Source organism: Dermacentor albipictus, chromosome 6 (assembly GCF_038994185.2).
Source record: "Dermacentor albipictus isolate Rhodes 1998 colony chromosome 6, USDA_Dalb.pri_finalv2, whole genome shotgun sequence".
NCBI lineage: Eukaryota > Metazoa > Arthropoda > Arachnida > Ixodida > Ixodidae > Dermacentor > Dermacentor albipictus.
This window is the reverse complement of record NC_091826.1, coordinates 111244277-111259063: the sequence shown is the minus strand read 5'-3', so window position 1 is coordinate 111259063 and position 14787 is coordinate 111244277. Positions and strand designations below refer to the sequence as shown.

The window sequence follows — 14787 nt, the reverse complement described above, 5'->3', positions numbered from 1 at the left end:
TTCATACTGCTACGCATGGCTCAGCACTCTCAGCAGCACGGTGTGGCCTGGTACCACTGCGCTTGGTTGATTAGTACATGCCAAGTGTGCTGTGGTACCAGGTAACCACTAACTGCAATTACATTGACATTCGTTATCATCCATGAATCTACACACGAATTGGCTGTAGTCTCACTCGCATGGAAATATGGTATAGTTAGTTTACTCGAATTATCTATAGAACACACCATGGTTGTACTTGGACTGCATGCTTACTTATTCGAAGAAACTGAGGCAAAAATTAAGGAGTGAAAACAATACGTTTAAACTATTTTTTTTAATGCAGCATCTGCATTATGAATTGTTCTCCTTCATGGAGAAGCTAATATGGCACCCTTTTGCTGCAGGGGGTTGCCTGCTTCTCTTACACAATTTATCATTACGCTAACGTATTGGTGGTTTGCAGATTGTTTTTCCTATAGGATATATTGCTCTTTTGGACCTTCAGCTGTAGCTGGTTTTTATATTTGACTACATTGTATCTATTCTTTCTTTTTCTTTTGCTGAATACAAGGATAGTCAAATAGTGCTTTGATGTTTCCATTTGCGAATTCTGTTTTTGTCTTTGTTCCTGAGAATTAAGCCTCATAATGTGCCCTCTGTGTTTTACTTCACTGGAGAGAATGCAGCTAACAACAGTGCGCTGTTGCTCACCTAAGAACTCGTTTTTTGAGAGAAGTGTTCTTTTTCAAGTTTCTTTTACTGTCTTATTTTATTTATCCTTTAATAGCATTACGATATTATCGAGCGATGCTCAAGGCATTTGAACCGCACCCTTACAGACATGCTATCCAAATATGTTTCAGACGACCACCGTGACTGGGACCAGGCCCTACCTTACATTACCTTTGCATACAACTCTTTCCGTCTCGAAACTGCTGGCTTTTCGCCTTTTTAAGTCTTGTATGGCCGTAAACCGACGCTACCACTGGACACTGTGCTTCCGTCCATCACAGCTTCAACTAGCGCTTATGCCCGTGACCATGGCTGACCATGCTTGCCAACTTGCGCGCGCTCGTGTACAAGTCTCTCAAGGCAAACAAAAGCATCGCTATGACCTCCATCACCGTGATGTCCATTTTGTGCCCGGCACCCTCGGTTTGCTTTGGTCACCATCATCGCCTAAAGTTGGCCTTTGTGAAAAACTGCTTTCCTGCTACACAAGCCCATATCGCGTGCTCTGCCAAGTGACCGATGTCACCTATGAAATCGTTCTAGCTACTATCACTACGTCCTCCGCTGTGACAACCAGTCCACATCTCAAACCCTACAACTCTCCACGTGCTTTGGATATTTAACAGCACCGTGATGGCGCTTTTGCCGCTGGGGGGTGTAATTACGATATCATCGAGCGATGCACAAGGGGCGAGCTGTCGCGAGAACAACGACGAAATGAGTCTGAGCCCTTGGCGCGAGCGAGTGTCGGCCTGGTGGTCTGGCTCCAGTGTAAATAGCCTCTTTCATCTGTTTCTTTCCACACATAACAATATCTTTATGCTTAGCTGTTATGCATATGTGATATTTTTGTATTGGTTCATGCATTAAGTGCTCATTGTGCCTTTCAGAAACCAAGAGATGGCATTATGTTGTATTTTTAGTGCTCACTTTATTTTCATGAGACAGCTACAGTTGGCCATTGTATACCACTGCAAATATTGTGTAAATCATTACATATTTGCCAAAAAGTTGGTACCAATAAAATAAGAGGTTTCACAATAAAAATGCTGGTGGTGACAACTTGAGTTTTTCTGTTATCCCAAACAGTCCAGAACTTTCCGAGAAGCTGCGTACGCCAATAATCACTGGCTGTAATAGCGTTTCAAGCAGTCTGGGACAACAAATTGAAGAGGCCCAGTGCATGCATGCATGATGAATATAAGAAACAGCCAAAAATAGTACAAGGCACACCCAGTGGATGTCAATGTGGATATAAGATGTTGCGGATACAGCCATATGTAGTACAATGGATGTCCTATGGAAGTAAGTGTCGTTAATATGGATATCCATTAGATGTAATTATCTATTGGACGATGCGGATATCTAATATATGTAATAAATATATCCACAGGATGTAGTAGATGTCTATTACATGTTACATATATCAAGCCCTAACATCCCCATAATGTACCACTTACATATTCTGGGTGCATTTGCGATGATCCATAGTACATCCATACAATGTTTTCTGGATAAATCTGGATATTTGATAGATGTACTGAATGTCCAAGGGGTACCATGTTATGCTCATCTAATGGATGTATCTGGCTATCTGGGCTGTTTTGATACCTCGTTTATTGGTTATTTAAAGCTATTGATGAGTTGCTAAGCAAAATGAACCACCCTACCTGCAACAGGACTGTCAATGCCATTTGAAAATGACATATATTATGATAAAAAAAAAAAAGAAACACCGGAGCTGCCCTTTAAAACATGTGGTAGGCAGGCATGGTGTACATCTCACTTTCTGTGCCCCAGTCAAGCTGGCTCAACTCTGCCTCTCAAACACCTGGTGGAAAATAAACAAAGGAGGGTTGCAGCATAAAAACATGATGTGCCTCGTGTCAAATGCACCACAAGAGGGACGTGTGGCAAGTCCCACATTTAAGCCACTGTCGACTGAGTAAACCAAGCAACGTGCCATGAAGCTTAAGAGACTTGACCATGCAAGGAGTGCATGCATCAGCCACATTTTCATGAGCTAAATATCCTTGGAACATTACAACACCCGTATAATATTCCCATATGATGCAGCTGGCAGAAAACTTGCTGTTTCATGGCTGCTCACAAAGTGCAAGTGGCCTCTAAAACACCAAGTTAGTTTCTGAAGTGCAACTGACAAACAGGCAAGCAACTTGCACATGTGTAATTGGTCCACGGTGATATTAACAGCTCTCCATGCACTCGGCTGTAACAACAATTAGGCAAACTCATGCTATGCTTACTGCGCTTGCGAGCGGCCATAGATTCCATTAACATGATAGTCACTCAACGGAGCTGCATTTCCTGGAGCTTATCAAAGGTGGCTTGAATCAGACCAACCAGCCCCGAAGAAGCACTGCTCAGTTCCGTCTTGTCCATTCCTTACAGCGGCTTCATTCTGTCACGTGGGCATTTTCCATATTGCTCCATATTGCTGAGCTCAGGTAGCTCAACAGCACCATTCCTAAGAAAGAAAAAAAAAACACCAATCAGCACAAACAATGATGGGCCTACATAACCCTGTCCAATGTTTATTTGAAAAATTTTCTAACACTGCAGTCCAATGAGGCAAGAAGTCAGAATGCTCCAGTACTGTGCTTTGAAAGCATGAAAGAAACAGGAAATAAAAAAGCCAGGAAGAAGCTCAGAGGCAGTGGATGACAGCTGAACCGCATATTCATGCCCCAGACCCCCAAAACGATTGGCCACCACATAAATTTGCATGTAGCGTTCTCTGCCATCCGAGGGTTGCTGAGCGTATGTACAACAAAGGAAATAGTACCCTGGATCAAATGGCTGCAGAACTAAACATTGTAAGCCATAAGTCACATGCACACAGGGCACTGTGTAGAAGCTCCCACTCTTATGCAGAAGCTACTACGTTGGCTTGAGCAGATGATGTGCCAACAATCCATTTCGAGAGCACGTTAATAACGTGAAGTATGGCCTGTGAGGGCATTTGGCTGCATACTGCAGCAAGTGTGGGTGTATGCCCAGGTTTCAGGGGTGCACAATCGTAGGCAAGTGGCGATAGAACAAGAAAAATTAAAGCATGCAAGAACGCATATTGCAGCACCAAACGAGTCAGCGTACCTTCTACTGCTCCATATAAGAAAGAATTTAAGTTTTAAACTTGAAATTTGGAAGTTCCATAATGTAGAATGTGTGTCGTGTTGAATTTTGCTGCCTTTTGTTCAAATTTTGTTGATATCTCTCTCTTTTTCATTTTTAGTGCTTAGATTTCTCTTCAGTTGTGTTTTTTTATAGTTTTCGCACGAACTGTATAAAAGCGTATCTTTCGAAAAGAATAAAGCAATTGAAAGTCAGAGCCATGTTGGTCCCGACTTTTCTCTGGTGTCCAAGGTTCACATTTGGGCTGTTCTTCTAAACAGAGTAATGTTACTCCAGGACACTGTCGGACATTTTATATCCACAAAGGTTTTATACAATATTTGGGTATGAAATGACAAGTTACTGTACTTCTTAGATATTGACACGTGTACTCATCTTTATCGGGCAACCACGTTTCGCCGCTTAACAACTGTAATCGCACAGCGAGGGACGCACCTGCATGTATCCGACGTTTCTGGAAAGTTATCGATGCTTCTATCCGCGCGTCTGTTGTCGCCGAACCTCGTGTTATCAGATTTCATCGCGTGACATGAATGGTGTAGAACTTTGTGGAAGACACGCGGGTCCCATCAGTTAATCTGGAACATTCAACGACTCATCTATAAAAGCCGACGCGCTTGACCCGCTGATCAGATTTTCGACGATCGCCGACTGTGTTCGCCGCTTTCGTTGTGCTATAAGTGTAGCCTGTTTTGTGGGCACAGGGTCGCCCAATAAAAGCTAGTTTTGTATTCCACCGTACTGCTTCTTTCTTCGCCGTCACTACCACGTGACATCTGGTGGAGGTGCTTTACGTCCATGTACCGGACGCCCCCGACAAGCCGTAATACAAGCCCGGACCGCAAAGACAACACCAGCGCCGTCCCGGAACATCGAGCAAGCCGCCGTCTTCAACAGCTGCCCCCGGAGCACGGACTTCTACCTGAGAAGACCAAGAAGATTGTGGACAAGGCAACCCCAATGGCAGCCCCAGCATCCCCCATCGTGCTGCAGCAGCCCAGGGAACCTCCGACGTTCCGCGGATCAACATTCGAGGACCCGGAAACCTGGCTCGAAACGTATGAGAGGGTCGCTAAGTTTAACAGTTGGGACAGCGACGACAAGCTGCGGCATGTCTATTTCGCATTGGAAGACGCCGCCAGGACGTGGTTCGAGAATCGGGAAGCCACCTTAACGACGTGGGACCTTTTCCGAAGCGGCTTCTTGCACACGTTTACAAGCGTCGTGCGAAAAGAGCGAGCCCAAGCTCTGCTAGAAACCAGAGTGCAGCTGCCAAACAAGACGATCGCAATCTTCACGGAGGAGATGGCCCGTCTTTTCCAGCACGCCGACCCGGAAATGTCGGAGGAGAAAAAAGTTCGCTTCCTGATGCGCGGCGTCAAGCAAGACCTTTTCGCCGGACTTATTCGTAACCCACCGAAGACTGTGGCTGAGTTTTCTGCAGAGGCATCGACGATCGAGAAAACTCTGGAGATGTGCACCCGGCAATACAACCGCCAGGGGCACACGCCGCAGTATGCCATCCAAGGACTAGGTTCGGACGACCTTCAAGAGACCATCAGGGCCATTGTGCGCGAAGAACTGCGCAAGGTCCTGCCTTCGTCGCAGCCTCAAGTGGCCTCTATCGCCGACATCGTGAAGGAAGAGGTGCACCGATCCCTTGGAGTTCCTGAGGTGCAACCAGAACCACCGCAGCCGGAAGCAATGACCTACGCCGCCGCCGTCAAGGCCCCCCTGCGCGATCGCGCCAAGGTCCTGCAACACCGCGATTCCGTCTTCCACCGCCGCCGCCGCCAGCGCGCCCACCCGTCGCCCAGCGCACCTATACGAGGAAGACGGACATTTGGCGAGCCCCCGACCACCGCCCGCTCTGCTATCACTGCGGAGAAGCCGGCCATGTGTACCGCCGATGCGCATACCGCGACATGGGACTGAGAGGGTTCGCCGTCAACGCGCCGCGTCCACAGCTTGGGGAGCGCCCACGTGACATTGCCGATTACCTAGCCGCCACTCAGTGGAACTCTCGACGACCGTCCCGTTCACCGTCACCAGGCCGCTACCTGTCGCCGCAGCGCCGTCCATACACTGGCCCAGCCCGGGGCCGCTCTGCGAGCCCATACCCGGAAAACTAAAAGCAGCAACCGATGGAGGTGCGGTTGCTGTTCGTCGAACTGACGAAGATCCTCCGCCGCCGACGAAGACGACGAAGAGACCATCTCGACGACATAATGACACGCCGCCGTCCCGACGAAGTCTGGAAGCCAAAACTACACCGACGAAAGACGACTTGACGACGCGACGTTCCAACCTCAGTTCAACACGACGCAGCCGTGATCCAACGCCAAGACCTAACTGCAATGCCAGACAAAGAACAACCGACCTCGACGTGCTTCTCGACGGCCACGCAGTCACTGCCTTAGTCGACACAGGGGCCAATTACTCCGTAATGAGTGGACACATCGCCGCCCAGTTGAAGAAAGTTAAGACCGCATGGGAAGGCCCTCAGATTCGCACCGCTGGAGGACACCTCATCACGCCGACTGGGATCTGCACGGCAAGAATAACCATTCATGACCGGACTTACCCTGCCACCTTTGTTATCCTGCAACAGTGTTCACGAGACGTCATTCTCGGCATGGACTTCCTGAACCAACACGGCGCAATCATCGACCTGAAGTCGCAGTCAATAACGCTGTCGGAAGATCAAGCGATGCCATCGGAGAGCCCTTGCAGTCACCACGCCTTGAGTGTGCTCGAAGATCAAGTGAGCATCCCGCCTCGCTCCAGCATCGTTATTTCGGTCGGCACCGAAACACCCGCTGACGTAGAAGGCGTCATCGAAGGCGACCAACGTCTACTACTCGACCGTGAAATTTGCGTCGCAAGAGGGATCGCTCGACTGCACGGAGGAAACAGGAGAGTGTTGCTGACAAACTTCAGCCAGGAGTTCAAGCACATCAACAAGGGCACGACGATCGCATTCATCGAGGAAATACAGGAAACCAGCGATGCCTTTGTCCTCTCAAATTCTGTTGCATCTACCCCGACGACCATAGTTCGCGAGCCAGACTTCAACATAAATCCAAGTCTCCCCGTGATTAAGCAGCAACAGCTCAGAAGTCTGCTTCGACGATACAAAGACTGCTTTTCGACGTCATCAAGGATCCGACAAACACCAGTCGCAAAGCATCGCATAATCACCGAAGAGAGCGCTCGACCACTACGCCAGAGCCCTTACCGAGTTTCGACGCAAGAACGTGAAGCTATAAGACAAGTCGACGAAATGCTGCGCGACGACATCATCCAGCCATCGAAAAGCCCGTGGGCGTCTCCAGTTGTTTTAGTGAAGAAAAAGGACGGAACCCTACGTTTCTGCGTCGATTATCGTCGACTGAACAAAATCACGAAGAAAGACGTATACCCCCTCCCACGGATAGACGACGCATTAGATCGGCTCTGCAATGCTAAATACTTCTCATCGATGGACCTCAAGTCTGGCTACTGGCAAATAGAAGTCGACGAAAGGGATCGCGAAAAGACCGCCTTTATCACGCCAGACGGCCTCTATGAATTTAAGGTTATGCCATTTGGACTGTGCTCGGCGCCTGCAACGTTCCAGCGCGTGATGGACACGGTTTTAGCAGGATTGAAGTGGCAGACCTGTCTTGTTTACTTGGATGACGTCGTCGTCTTCGCCGGAAATTTCGACGATCACCTTAAGCGGCTTGCGACAGTATTAGAGGCCATCAAGTCATCAGGGCTCACCCTGAAGCCGGAAAAGTGTCGCTTCGCTTACGATGAGCTTCTATTCCTAGGCCATGTCATCAGCAAATCTGGAGTACGCCCCGACCCGCAGAAGACAGCTGCCATCGCCAAGTTCCCGCAGCCAATCGACAAGAAGGCAGTGCGCAGATTCCTTGGCATGTGTGCCTACTATAGGCGCTTTGTCAAGGACTTTTCGCGCATCGCGGAGCCGCTAACACATCTAACGAAATCTGATGTCGAGTTCAATTGGGAAACGCCGCAGGCCGACGCATTTCAAGAACTCAAACGACGCATGCAGTCAGCGCCGGTACTTGCACACTTCGACGAGGACGCCGATACTGAAATCCACACTGACGCCAGTAGCCTAGGCCTCGGTGCCGTCCTAGTCCAGAGGAAAGAAGGACTTGAACAGGTGATATCGTATGCTAGCCGGTCGCTGTCAAAAGCGGAAAGCAATTATTCTACGACTGAAAAGGAATGCCTCGCCATCATTTGGGCTACAGCTAAATTCCGCCCTTACCTCTATGGCAGGCCATTCAAAGTCGTCAGCGACCACCATGCGTTGTGTGGGCTAGCTAACTTAAAGGACCCTTCAGGACGGCTGGCCCGGTGGTGCCTCATACTACAAGAATATGACGTAACGGTAATATACAAGTCCGGAAGAAAACACTCCGACGCCGACTGCTTATCACGCGCCCCAATCGATCCCCCGCCGCAAGACGACGTGGACGACGACGCCTTCCTTGGGATAATAAGCGTGGAAGACTTCACTAAACAGCAGCGAGCAGACCCGGAGTTAAAAGGCCTCGTCGAGTATTTGAAAGGGAAAAAAACCACTAAAACAAATATTAATAAAATATGTATGCTTCAAAAGAAAGCTGTACGCTACATTGCAAACGTAGACTACCTTGCTCACACTCGGGAACTGTTTGCTCGTTACCAAATTTTGCCGATTAATACCGTGTACGAATATTACTTAGCATTAAAATATAAGCGTTGTATCCAAAATAATCAGCTTAGTTTTCTTGAATTACCCTGTCTCAGTCAAAATCTTTCAGAATACTCCTTTCGCAAAAAAGAAATTTGGCACATTCCCTTCTCCCGTACAATGTACGGGCAACAGATGCTCCGACATAGCCTGCCCACTGTTTTGAATAAATTACTGTCAAGGGGTATAATTCCTGAAACATGTTCACTTGTTGACATGAGAAGTGCATTAATTCACTAATATCTTCTTTTTGAAAGCCGCGTTCATGTATTTTTCTTTTTTTTTCGTATCTTGCTGCGATGTATCCTGTGTAATTTTATCTTGCTGCTATGCATTTCTGTGTGTGTGTGTTTTTTTTTTTACTATTATGCTGTGATTTTTCTGTTGATGCTTTGTTCAAACTCACGCATATACGAGATATTTTTGCCCTTGTTAAATAGCCAGAGTGTTACTATGACTTTTACACTTTGCGTTTTCGCTGTGTGCCTTGTACAGGGGGGCTCGGGCGTCCCTCAAGTGATTGAGTTCACTTTTTGCCCGGGCCTACCCGCATCGTTGATTTTTTTGGCGATGTAAATAAACTTCAACTTCAACTTCAACTTCAACACCGACGTTGTCCCTAGGGCATTTAAGCGCGTGTTGTCTTCGTTCACGCTACGAAACAACCTGCTCGTGAAGAAGAACTTCTCACCAGTCCACGCCAGCTACCTTTTTGTGGTGCCGTCAGCGCTCCGTCCAGAAATACTGCACGCCCTACACGACGATCCAACCGCTGGGCACCTCGGATTCTCCCGGACGCTGTCGAGGATACAGGAAAAGTATTACTGGCCGCGTCTGACCGCCGACGTCGCCCGTTACGTCAAGACATGCAGAGACTGTCAACGACGCAAGACACCACCGACAAGGCCAGCAGGATTACTACAGCCGATCGAACCTCCTCGTCGACCATTCCAGCAGATCGGGATGGATTTGTTGGGGCCGTTTCCGATGTCAACATCCAGGAATAAGTGGATCATCGTGGCGACGGACTATCTCACCCACTTTGCTGAAACCAAAGCTCTACCAAAAGGCAGCGCAGCCGAAGTGGCGAAATTTTTCGTCGAGAACATCCTGCTGTGACATGGTGCCCCAGAAGTCCTCATCACCGACAGAGGAACGGCTTTTACAGCAGAGCTCACCCAAGCCATTCTGCAGTACAGCCAGACGAGCCACAGGAGGACAACTGCCTACCATCCGCAGACGAATGGTCTCACGGAGCGCCTGAACAAGACCCTCGCCGACATGCTAGCAATGTACGTCGACGTCGAGCACAAGACGTGGGCCGCGGTCCTGCCGTATGTCACCTTCGCCTACAACACGGCGGTGCAAGAAACAACACAGATCACGCCATTTAAGCTGGTTTACGGCAGGAACCCGACGACGACGCTCGACGCCATGCTGCCGCACGTCACTGACGAGGAGAATCTTGACGTCGCTACCTATCTCCAGCGCGCCGAAGAAGCCCGACAGCTCGTGCGCCTATGGATCAAAATCCAGCAGCGTACCGACAGCCGACACTACAACCTCCGACGACGCTTCATCAAGTACCAGCCCGGCGACCGTGTTTGGGTATGGACCCCGATACGCCGGCGAGGACTCAGTGAGAAGCTGCTGCGACGCTATTTCGGACCCTACAAGGTCATCCGACGTATTGGCGCACTAGACTATGAGGTCGTGCCAGACGGCATTTCGCACTCACAGCGGCGCCGCGCACGATCTGAAGTGGTCCACGTGGTGCGCCTTAAACCATTTTACGGACGCTGATGAACTTCCTTAGTTTGTTGTTTTCTTTGCTACGAGTGCTTTTCTTTGTTACTTTGGTTTGTTTGCAGCATCGGGTCGATGCTTTTTAAGAGGGGGGTAATGACATGTGTACTCATCTTTATCGGGCAACCACGTTTTGCCGCTTAACAACTGTAATCGCACAGCGAGGGACGCACCTGCATGTATCCGACGTTTCTGGAAAGTTATCGATGCTTCTATCCGCGCGTCTGTTGTCGCCGAACCTCGTGTTATCAGATTTCATCGCGTGACACGAATGGTGTAGAACTTTGTGGAAGACACGCGGGTCCCATCAGTTAATCTGGAACATTCGACGACTGATCTATAAAAGCCGACGCGCTTGACCCGCTGATCAGCTTTTCGACGATCGCCGACTGTGTTCGCCGCTTTCATTGTGCTATAAGTGTAGCCTGTTTTGTGGGCACAGGTTCGCCCAATAAAAGCTAGTTTTGTATTCCACTGTACTGCTTCTTTCTTCGCCGTCACTACCACGTGACAATATAAAGCAAGTATACCTGCTTTTTTTTTTCACAACATGCCAAAGATATGCACTCATAGTTGGCAATATCGGGTACATCAGTATCACTGAATCACTGCTAAACTAAGTTTCGGAAAAAACTCCCTTAGCTCCCTCAGCAACACATTTAATTCATCAATTATACTGTGCAGGCTCCGTGCATTAGGATGAAAAGCACTGAATGAAGCACCTAATGATTGGTGAAGGCCTAGGTGGTGTTTATTCAGAGCACTGGTAACAAAGTAAGCTACGATTAATTAGGCACACTGCAGAGATACAAAAATGTTGCGGTAAAAAAAGCTGCGACTATCCAACCATGTCATGGTCATCTTCTGATACAACATTAACAGCACAGTCACCTGATTTTCGATTTTTTTTTACGACAAGGATCTTTCTGTTCTCATGCTATTGAAACTGGTAGTTAGCTTTGGTACCATTTAAGTGTGCCATCAACAGAAGTTGTTTATTCTGGGACATGATTATTAAGTAAGTAAACTTCAGGCTGTTTCACTCTCAGTTCATTAGCCTTTGCCTGACATGCTTCTCTCACCTAAACAGATGAGCATTTGAACTGAGTGTGTTCCTGCATCTCCTTCCTACGCAGTTTCTGTTAAGGCTGGGCTACATGGAACTAACTTCATAGATGAACTTTGCACGACAAATGGAGATATGTCATGACACGCAATGTTTGCTGGCTTGCGCTACATGAAACAAAAATAGACGGATGCATCCATGGGCTTTTGCCAGAGTGATGTAAGCGTATATGCAACATACAAACTACAAAGTAGCTCTTACCAGTATTATTTCGGCTTGATGATAGCCTAATAATGTGTAAATATGCAACACATGCTTTTACTATTCTCTATATTATGCCCTCAAGATTTCTTCGTTGCCATCATTGGTAAAAACAAGCTCCTTCGAACAGCGGTGCCTACCCAGTCCCGCATCTACAGTGACTTGTGTTGGCGTGAAAGAGGTTCGTCGAAGAGCAGCACCTATACACACATTGCTACATACTAAGTCACCCAAGTACATCCGACGGTTGGTTTCCCACCATAGTGGACCGATGCCCTACCCATTCAACTATGGTCTACCGAGTGATCCAGATAGGCGGGAAAATGGTTAGACACACACATATGGAAAGTGCATGAAGCACCCTAGAATGCTAACACATCAAAATAGTGATACGGCTTGGTCACTTGATCTGGCTTTGTCTAGCTCCACAATGCAACGGTAACTTAAACACACCTGTCATTTATGGCTGTGAACACGCCACATTGCATTGCTTAGTGACACTCTGAAAACAAAATTTATAGGATCGTTTCCCGATTGAGTGCCCATGAAAAAGTTTGTTATTTTGAATGTTGAAGTCGTACCCAACTCCAGTATTCAATGAATTCAAGGAATGAATTTAAGTTCTAAAGCGCCCTTAAATTTCTCTTTCCAAATTTTAAGAGTTTTCAAGGATTTCAAGGAGCTGTACGAATTCTGGTTTGTACAGAACATCTGCCTAATTTGCATGCATCCACAGAACAATAGTGAAATCTTCTTAGCTGTAATTTCTTAAATCTAAGCAGCTACTGAGTTAGACCCACGCTTTAAGGTGCTCAGGATCTTTTGTATAGCCAATGCCAAATGGCTGAAATTTACTTTCCACTTGGAATTTCTGTGGCATAGGGCTTGAAAATGGATCAATGATGACTGCGGTGTGAACCTACAAGCAAAACAACGAAATGGTGGTATGGCTTGGTCACTTGATTTAGCTTTGCCTAGCTCTACAATAGCAACAGTGACTAAAACAAGCGTGAGGGGACCACACACTGGGAGAATTATTTGGTGGGTCGAATATAACAAAAGGCAGAAAAAACACCAAAACACATTGCTGATTCATTTGGTAGTATTTGCCACTCTTTTTAACACGTCCCCAAATCAAATGCACATGCATTTTATATGGGTTTAAAGCGGAACACTAACTAAAAAATGACAATATAGCTCCTAAACAAAGTATACACTGAAAGAGCACCCAACTGTTTTAGCAAGAAAAAACATAAGCATGCCTCTAATTGTGGCAATAACATTAAGGCGATGCCAGCTAACTTTACCATCACAGAATGGAAATTAATTATTACTAAATGTACTGTGTGATCACTTTCAGAGAGCACTTCACTGCTGTCTATGAAGAGCCACAATATATTGTCCTCCATATGGTTCATACCATGCTCGATATGCTTCATTTGTCAAAAAACTCTGCAGCAATTGCAAACGGGATAGTGGCCCACACCTAGGCTAACCACTCCACTACTCTGTCCTGCGAACCAAGCAGTTAGCTGGAATGCCAAGAACACATGATGTACCTTGTGTTTAACCTTTGAAATAACTTGTCGTTTGTATGCACTTTCATAGTCAAACAAAGTCGAATGCCATCGTCAAGCTATGCAAGAACTCATTCCGTCACTATCCATGGTTGTCGTCCTGCAATGACAATGACGATGATGATAGCCAGGCTGGCTCTGAGGGTAGGTTGTTGCGAATGCCACAAATGCATTTTAGGTAGATTTCATATTAAATTGCACTACCCAAGCAATTTTTGGACAAATTTTCTTTTGAAAGAATGCACAATTAGAATTGGGCAAATAATGTAATAATTCAATGGTGGGCTATCGTTTTCACTCGGAAATCTTCCTGGGGCAGGCTGAAAATAGCTGTATTCGACAAGGGATAATGTGTGTTCAGAGCAGTTGCACTGCTCTAAGTACCACCAACACGGACACTGCCACTATTTGAGTCACCACTGCATTCCCATTGGGGGGGTCTGGCACACACACGATGACCAGTCAAGTTCGTATTATCCAGCAAAGACTACCATTAGGATCAAAGTAATAAAAGCTTGGTCCCATAGACTGTATTGTGTTGTATTGTATTGGGTTTTATGGCGCATAAGCAACTTAGGCTATCATGCGCCAAACACATGGTATAACTTATTTCGAAAATTGGGTATCCTCAGCGAGGTCGTTGTCCGGACAAGGCCTCTGAGGAGCCCAACAAACCAAATGAAGACCTCAGCCTTCTCAGAACTGAGAAAACGGGTGAGGTGCATCATAAGATGCGTGAAAAAACCGGGTAATAATTTTTAAGATTAGTAGTTCTGTGATACGTTATATTTCGTTTAGGATTGCTGCGTCTTTCAAAAAACTAAAAACAGATGAAGTTTCTACTAGTGGGTTATCTCCTAAAAGCAGACTGGGATGGAAGGGAATGCGTTCATTGTAAAATACAGTAAAATGTTTTTTCCTTAGCCGTTCGAGTTGTGTGCACGAGAATAAAATGTGATTTACAGTGAGTTCATCTCCACATTTCTCACGTAAGGGTTTGTGTTGTTTTGTCAGTAGAAAGTTATGTGTTAGGTGTGTGTGTCCGATGCACAGGCGGCATAAAATTACTTCTATAAAACGTTCCTGATGCCTGCATGATCTCCATTCTCCTAGAATAGGTTTTACTAAATGTATTTTGTTATTTTCTTCGTTATTCCATGTACGCTGCCATTTTTCTTTAAGCTTGTTTTTTACATAGACTGTATGGGTGCTGGCCAGGACCTTAGGTTAGGTTCTAACTAACTGAAAAATGCAATTAAACAGTCTAATTAATGGAAGTGTACTGTATCTCGGGCTGCTTCCCAATAGACAGTGTTTACAGCACAGCACCCTTATGCGGAGTTTGTTACTTTTATTGTTCAAACGTTGCCCTCAACCTGCTTTCGAGGAATTGAAGGAACACATCTAAAAGACCAAGTAGTCTCCCATCAGTGCAAAGTATGGCATGCAACCTT

At 46.6% G+C, this 14787-nt stretch overlaps 1 protein-coding gene across 3 annotated transcripts in view; it reads right to left on the bottom strand.

Moving 5' to 3' along the window:
• The window catches only part of LOC135913305 (gastrula zinc finger protein XlCGF48.2-like), a 104506-nt gene that overhangs the window by 70413 nt on the left and 19306 nt on the right, over window positions 1–14787 (bottom strand). For 2 of the 3 annotated variants that reach the window (XM_065445896.1, XM_065445895.1), the window contains exon 2: window positions 2982–3202. In XM_065445896.1, coding sequence (XP_065301968.1) covers window positions 2982–3015 — 34 coding nt within the window. In that variant the 5' untranslated portion in view covers window positions 3016–3202. Of the gene's footprint in view, window positions 1–2500; window positions 3203–14787 lie in introns of all 3 variants that reach the window. The other variant, XM_070541257.1, reaches the window with a different exon arrangement.